Source organism: Primulina tabacum, chromosome 17 (assembly GCF_025594145.1).
Source record: "Primulina tabacum isolate GXHZ01 chromosome 17, ASM2559414v2, whole genome shotgun sequence".
NCBI lineage: Eukaryota > Viridiplantae > Streptophyta > Magnoliopsida > Lamiales > Gesneriaceae > Primulina > Primulina tabacum.
In genome coordinates, this window is record NC_134566.1 from 6,206,314 (window position 1) to 6,214,403 (window position 8,090).

The window sequence follows — 8,090 nt, forward strand, 5'->3', positions numbered from 1 at the left end:
AATTGCAATTGGGAGCTAGAAGTAAAAAAGACTTGGCAGTTAGGTCCCCATAATATAAAAACGTGCCAGGTAATAAGATCCTTTAAAAAAAATCATTTCATCCTCCAAAAAGAATCATTTTCTTGCTCCATGTTTTATATATTTTGACCTTAATATCAAAATTATTTAGTAAAATGTTAGTATAGTAGTATGCATATATAAATACATATTGTTGCTTAATATTGATACCATAAACTATTGGCAAAAACTTGTACGAGACGGTCTCACGGGTCGTATTTTGTGAGACGAGTCTCTTATTTAGGTCATCTATGAAAAAATATTACTTTTTATGCTAAGAGTATTACTTTTTATTGTGAATATCGGTAGAGTTGACCCGTCTCACAGATAAAAATTCGTGAGATCGTGTCACAAAAGACCTACTCTAAACTATTTCTCATTTTCAATTTTCATAATTTTTTTAAAATGAAAATCTACAAACCGGATGAATGTGTAATGGGAAAAAAAAAAACCCTAATCCGGTCTGTTGAGTTTCTTTATCAGCCTCGCATTGCCTGTCACTCTCCTTTTTCTTTCAATATCCTTTAATACGCACATTTCGCTGTACACCTCTCCTCGTTGATTTTCGCCAAAACAAATCCTCCGTTCTTCCACAACGATCGTGCACGCCTCGCTGGATTTCTCCATCGATCGATTCGTTTCAGGTGAAGCCCCCACACTTAGCTATCTAATTTTGTGATCGATCGGGAAAGGCTAGGGTTGAGAATGGAATGTATCCATTTCATGTTTTTTTCATTTAAATTTTAAGAATTGATGCTAGTTAATGGCCGTTCGATTGAAAGAATATAGTGCTTTTTCCTTGCGCTCGGCTATTGATGGCTGTCTGGTAATTTGTACATTAATTATTTATTGGATTGACTAATCTGTGACGTGGATTGACCCTTGTGTACCTGGGTTTGGCATGCGTTTGTTCGGTTGAAATCAAATTAATTTGATTGACTTTGAACATGCATTGAATTTGACGTGTTAATCGGTGGATGATAGTTTTTTTTATGGTGTTCGGTGAAATTTGATGTGTTTTCTGGTTTTTTAAGGAATATTGATTTGAATTTAGGCTTTTTTTTGTATAGGGGCGGGTTTTTATTTTCATTTTCGATTTGGACCTCTCCCTGGAATTAATAGTTGTCATAATTTTTTACATATGGATTAAGTCAGAGGTTTGATGCTCTTTCATAGCATGACTTGGGAGCATGGAGATTGTGGGAGCAGATTTATATCCTTCTAATTAGATAAATATTTTAACCAAGATGAATAAGGTGGGGTGGAGAGAAAATTAAGAATGTGGTTTTTAAGTATGATAGTTAGTGAGTTGTAAACGCAACATAAAATCAATGTTGAGTTATTAAACAAAAGGATGTTTTGTTAGATGATGTTGATAAAGTTACCGTGAGTAATCTCTTTTGGAATTACTATGATTTACTATCAGAAAAACAATAATTCTCTCTGTAGAATGGTGTAATGAGATCGAAAATCTTGATACAACAAAACTGGTCATTTTCTATTATCGACTTTTGATGTATTTGCATCCATGTGGTGGATATTATACGAACACTCAAGATTCAAGTTTTGATTTAATTTCATTCAAGTAATGATAAGTTATGGAGATAAATCATGATGCTGGATTTCTAATGAGTATTTTAATGGACAAAAATATTTGAAGTTAAACATTTTGGACGTGCATGTTATGCATGAAGCTATGAAAGTCAGTGCTGGGGAATTGTTCAGAACTATTTGGAGAAAGCCTACAAAAGATTGTCGAGATGAGTTTTTTTCAAATTTGCATTGAATCAAGAAATATGTGGATATTCAAATTTCTATTTAATTTATTGTATAGAAAAATTGTTTGTAAAAACTGCCCAGGTATCACATAAATTGATGAAATGTGTATTTTTTGGATTAATTAGGTATGTTCAAAGTTAAATGATCAACTTAAATTATGAATATGTCCTTTATCTTCTTTTTCTCACAGTTTCTTAAAATTCGTTACAACACCAGACCAAGTGAAAGCATTTCGATGCATAATGAACCATAAGACATTTTTACATAAAAGAGTTTTTTTAGGCCATAGGATTGAATGTTTTAGAATTAGTTGGTAAAAACGGAATGTTTAACTTGTAACTTTAGTCCAGAATCTAGACGAATGGATTGTTTAATTGATATTGAAAGTCGAGCAGTCCCAGAGTATGAAGCTTTTCTATATTTAGGATCTATTATCCAAAATACTTGTGATATCAAAGAGGATATAAACTATAAGATTAAAGCAGAGTGGATGAAATGGAGGATACATGAGGAGTCTCATGCCATGGAAGAATGTCTGCGAGATTTAAAAGAAAATGTTATACGATTTTTGTTCGACCAGCTATGCTTTATGGCTCGTACTGTTGGTACACCACAAGACTACATATACATAAGATGTCGGTGACAAAGATGCGTATATTAAGATGGAAGTGTGACAGAATGTGTAATAATATAATTAAGAATCAAAGGATTATGAGCTATCTAGGTATAGCCTCCATAGAGGATAAGATTAGGGAGAGACATCTTATATGGTTTGGGCATGCGACAAGGAAAGAGAACAAATACGGCCTCAATCCAACTAACATACGTTAGATTGACAGGTTAATGGAAGGAATAGAAGGAGGGGTAAACCATTGAAAATTTGGATAAAGGTGGTTAATGAGAATATCTTGTGAGAAAGTTGCTTAATTTGGTGAAATAGTATCTATGTTTCCAACCCCACAAATAGTGGGAATGTTCCATAGAGATGATGATGATGATGATGATGATGATGATGAGGCTATTGTGATTGCAAAATAGGCTTACTAAGTTGTTTAATGCTGTAGGTGAAAGTTGAAATATTTTTTCTCAAGTAATAATAATTTCGTTGTTAGTCTAGATAAGTTTCAAATCCCTCCAAGGCACAGCAAGGTGTATGGCACCTCTTTAATGGCAAGGCACAAGCATCTGATCAGGCATGCAAGTTGGCTTCACCTTTTTCATTTTCTGTCTTCTTTCCATAACTCTAAATATATTCTCTTGTCTCTCATGCTATTTGTCACCTTTGTCATTTTTGTTTCATGTTTTGCTGAAGTTACGCATAAGATATTAAAATTTATGAAATCTGCTGAAGGTATTTCTTTACTTCGAGTTTTGATTCGATAACGTGTATTTTGCAAGATGAAAATTGATTTTTATTTTCTGACACTTTTTGAAATATGCATGATTTTTTACAAAATATGTAATTGAGTGCTAAGATTATAATCTTGTCTGTTGATGGCTCACGGCTGATGCAACACTTATCTCTAGTGTGGCAGAATTAGAACTCGAAGTTGAGGTCATGTCTCCAGCATCGAAATCCAAGTCTAAAGACAAAAAGGCTGGGAAGGAACCTCCAAAGGGTTCTTCTAAGCCGTTGGGTCATGTTAACACCAGTGGCGGGATATCTACAACTAGATACAATCCTCTTTTGGGAACATTCCAAACATTTGAGACAATGCTAGGGACTTCTGCCAGTCCGTTTCATGTGAATGGACGTTTCCGAAACATAGATGATATGGATGATCATATTGGGAATTCATTTGAGGCTGGCACCGAGTATGATTCTGTTTCCAATAATGGCAGCTGGTCTGGTGAGTCAGAAGACCATAAAGAAAAAGCACCTCAACCTGCAACTCGCCAGGAGTCGGTACCTGGAGCTGAAAACGACAAAAGAGAAAAAATACGCCAGAAGAATGAAAAAAAACATCAACGTCAGAAAGAGAGACGAGCTCAAGAACTGCATGAGCGTTGCAGTGGTTATCTTATGTCGAGAAAGCTAGAAGCACTTTCTCAGCAGCTTGTTGCCATGGGTTTCTCTCAAGAACGGGCGACAATGGCTCTTATACTGAATGAAGGTAGAGTAGAGGAATCTGTAGCTTGGCTTTTTGAAGGAGGCGATGAAGAAAAGCACAGGGAACATAATTTGGACGGTGGGGGTAACTTGAAAATTGACATATCAGAAGAGCTTGCTCGTATTTCGGACATGGAAATAAGGTACAAGGCATCCAAGCAGGAGGTTGAAAGAGCTGTAGTTTCCTCTGAGGGTGACCTTGATATGGCTGAAGAAACATTAAAAACGCAGAAGCAGGAGCCTCCAGCTACCTCTCCCAAGCCTGAAGCAATGGGTGATTCGCCTACTGTAGCCAATGGTAAGGTACCTATGACTCTTGTACAGAATGCAGTAAGAGCGCAAGTTAGAGCAACTTCATCTGGCATACAACAAAGGGATGAAAAGGATTTCAACTACACCAAAGTTGCAGTAGGAGCAGTCTCGTCAGTCGATCCTGGAAAAAGCACTCAGCCATTGAATAGAATACCACCGAATTTGGAGTGGGCTAAACCACAGCAGATTGCTGTCCCATCAGATAAAAGGTGGGCTACTGCAGGATCTAATCCTTCTGTCTCCTATTCATTAGCATCATCATTACCGGCTTCACTTCCTCCAGCTAAGACGGAAACCCGTTATTTGGCTGTTGGAAATGAATTAAAGAATTTGCAGCTTGGATCAGTTATAGAGCCGGTCATTATGATGCAACGACCCCAGTCCATTAATCTGAAGCAGGCTCCAATCTCTAGTGTTGGCTCATCTCCTCCGAGTACAGCTACGGGGTGGTATCCCAAGAGTGTCGAAACAGGGAAGGCTATTGGGTTGGTGCCACCTGTTGCTATCACCAGAAGCCTGAGCTCCAACGATGGTAGTTCAAATCTGTCATACAACCCACTCCATTACCAATCACAGCAGCAATTTAGTAGCTCAATGGATTCTCAAGGGATGTCAAGGAGCAATGGCTGGTGGAACAGGGGAGGGGCATCACCAACAATTGTTCCCGCCTCGTCCCTCGGACTCTTCTCTGGGCTTGGCATCAATGGCTCGTCTGGTTCTCCATCCTCAGTGGACTGGACAACTGGAAGCTCAATACCCCAATTTGATTACTCTAACATAGACTGGAGTTTGGATCGTGGGTTGTTATCGTCTTCAAGGCCGAACGGGTTATGGACTGCTCCGAACTATTCCATACAAAACAGTGCTCGTAAATATGATTCTTTTCCTTGTAGTGTGGGTCTCAGCCTGCCCAACGAGAATGGTACATCACATCCGGGGTTGCAGGAGACGGTATCTTCCTCTGAACCAAACAATGGCGGCTCTCGGGAGTGGGCATCTCCTTTTGAAGAGAAAGATATTTTTAGTTTACCCCGACAGTTTGTTTCTTCCCCTTCTCATTAAGTTGAATGTGGAGGAGTTTGATGAATAAAGAAGAAAGAAAGACTAAAAACGTGTTTTCAATTTGGTGTTTGTGTGCATTTCATCTCGCTGATGTTGCTTAATAGTCAGTCCTAGTGGAAAAAGTTTTTGAAGTTCACTTATTTTACTTTTATGTTTCTTTCCAAATTTGCGACATGCTAGTCTCTTTATAATCATACATATTTGCATGAAACAGAAAATCAAATTTTTAGTATGATATTAATGAGAGTATAAAATTTAATTCCAACGGCTCACAGGGTCTTATGTTGCCTTTTAGCTAATCTTTTATCATTTTTACCAGGAACCAAGCTAGGTTTTGGCAATTCCTGGTGAGGGGGTTTCGTTTAATTAATAGTCGTGGTCTTCGCCACAAGTTTAACACGTCGTCTCCGTTTATTGTTTTCTATGATATGTGTCTGTTACATCTTTAAAGTTCAACTTCTTAAAGAAATGCTTCTTTTCTGCCGTTATCATTCAATAATAAATGGAGAACAACAGTCACACTGCATAAAGTGAAGCTTTATATCCCTCTGATACAGAAAAATAAAAGCCTAAAATCTAAAAACTAGGCCTACATCAGTGTCACCATTTCTCGCGCTTTTTATTCCATGGACCGAGAAGACAGCGTTGGTGAGGAACAAGCATTGGTTGAAAAAGGTTCCGTGTACCACTGATCCGCCGAGCTGCTGATAAACCTGGCTTCTGCATTCATGGCATGGTTGTCAAAGAACAGAAAACATAAAATATTCATAAGAACATAAATGCCACAAGATTTCATATATTTGCAAGATAGTTGTTATCCACACTATGAAACAAAAGATCCATGTAGCAGATTTCAGCTAGTTTATGTTGTATAGAAACTCTTCGGTTCTTCGAGTTTCCATGAGAAAATTGAACTTTGACTTTGCCAAGTTGACATTATTCGATTGGTTCTTTGTTGTTTGAAGAATCGACTAACGATTTACCTGATAAGAAGACATTCTTGTACTCGTCACCATACACAAACTGTGTTGCAAAACAAATGGGATACTAGTGCAGTGAAAACTTTGCATCTAAAGACAGAAATCATGAATTTTCAGATGGCAATAACTATCTGAAACATATCTCCCAGACATAAAAACAGCAACATATTTTCCTCGACCAGCTGTGATTATGCGCTGTTTTATTCTTTTTAGTGATGGAAGTACATCAAAATCCGGAGGTTCTGCAGCGATGTCACCATCAGATGTCAAACACCAAAAGAGAATGAAGCATAATACCCAATTTTATGATGAAACTTTTGTCCAGAACGTTTTCAATGACGCTGGCCATTACAGACACTTCTAATCTATTATCTATTAATAGAAAGAAAAAGGGGAGTTGAGAGCCGTGGCAAAATCAAATATTTATTCAGAGGATGTTTTAGGTTATTCTGGCAATGCAAAACACATTTTTTAATAAAAAGAATCACCTAATGTATTTTTAAAAAAATATCAGTTAAGGGGACAACTGCATTTACTCTCTTTCCAAGTGGTTGTAACTCACACTGGAGCTCGACTAAACATGGGATGGCAATACTTTGCGAAAAAATAAGATGGAAATGTAAAAAGTTTTTGAATTCATACGAAGATATCGACACAAAAATCCTGAGATATCCTATTTAAGGTTGTAAACGAACCGAATATTAATAAATATTTAAGGTTCGAACTTGTCTCGAATTAAGTATATTGAATTCGAGCTTGATTCAAGCTCAAAATTTTTTATTTTTTCGCTCGAGTGTGGCTCGGAAGGAAGTTCGAGTTCGGCTCGAACTTTTCGAACCTGTTCGTGAGTTATTCGAAGTATTGTTCGAATTGTAAGGTTCGAGAATGAAAGTTCGAAATCTCGAAACGTTTGAAAGCTCGAAATGTATATATAATTAATATTATTAATAAAATATTGATGTTTGTGAGCGCACGCGAATTATCGAATAAAATAATTTGAGCTCGAATTCGACTCGAAAAAAGTTCGAACAAGTTTGGGTTCAGCTCGAGTTCTATAAATTCGAATACGAATAAAATATTTATCGAGGCGTCTTAAAAAGTTCGCAAATATGCTCAATTCGTTTACTGTCCTAATCCCACTCCTCGAAATCTTCTCTAGCAAGTAGAAAGGTTAATTGATCGATCTTCCTAGTTTGGTATGTTAGAGTGGGGTCCAGCATACCAACTTGTCAATTGGTTTTTATTTACCATTTTGTGGAAAACAATATCTATTTTAATAATATTTTTTGGTTTTATCCAATTATGACATTTATTATATTTGTATACTCATGCAAGCTGTATAGATAAAGTAATTAAATATAATTTAAATACTATGAGGTCTAAAAATCATGTGGATCATGAAATTCATTAGGAAGAGTACTGTTTACTTAATTCGTTCCTAGTCGATTCAACAGCCTAAAACATGGATAAATGTCGCTCGTGCTCGAGACTAACATATGTGATGTTAATACCATGTTTCATTGGCATGGACATGAAAATATCCAATCAGGCAGATGGTGATCATATGATGATTGTGCTGAACGACTCTCTCTCGGATTTCTAAGTAGTTATCACTTATCTAGTGAATTAGTCCTCGTTTATGGTTGTACAACATTAGTCATTTGACCTGGGACAACATGGAGACTCTACATACTATCATTGTACTTTGATTAATTTATCAACTCCATGAGGGTCATCATGTGACGAATTAAGTGTAGTTTCTATATATGAAGGAGCCGATGCATTGTAGT

At 36.8% G+C, this 8,090-nt stretch overlaps 1 protein-coding gene across 2 annotated transcripts; it reads left to right on the top strand.

Moving 5' to 3' along the window:
* The first annotated feature begins 501 nt into the window (after window positions 1–501).
* Window positions 502–5,471, top strand: LOC142530834 (uncharacterized). Of its 2 annotated transcripts, none has more exons than XM_075636683.1 (2): window positions 502–701; window positions 3,364–5,471. In XM_075636683.1, the coding sequence occupies exon 2, from the start codon at window positions 3,395–3,397 to the stop codon at window positions 5,318–5,320; it is 1,926 nt and encodes a 641-aa protein (XP_075492798.1). In that variant the 5' UTR covers window positions 502–701; window positions 3,364–3,394; the 3' UTR covers window positions 5,321–5,471. The 2 variants fall into 2 exon arrangements, with proteins under 2 accessions (XP_075492798.1, XP_075492799.1); XM_075636684.1 differs by having other exon boundaries at window positions 533–701; window positions 3,372–5,471.
* Window positions 5,472–8,090: the final 2,619 nt, after the last annotated feature.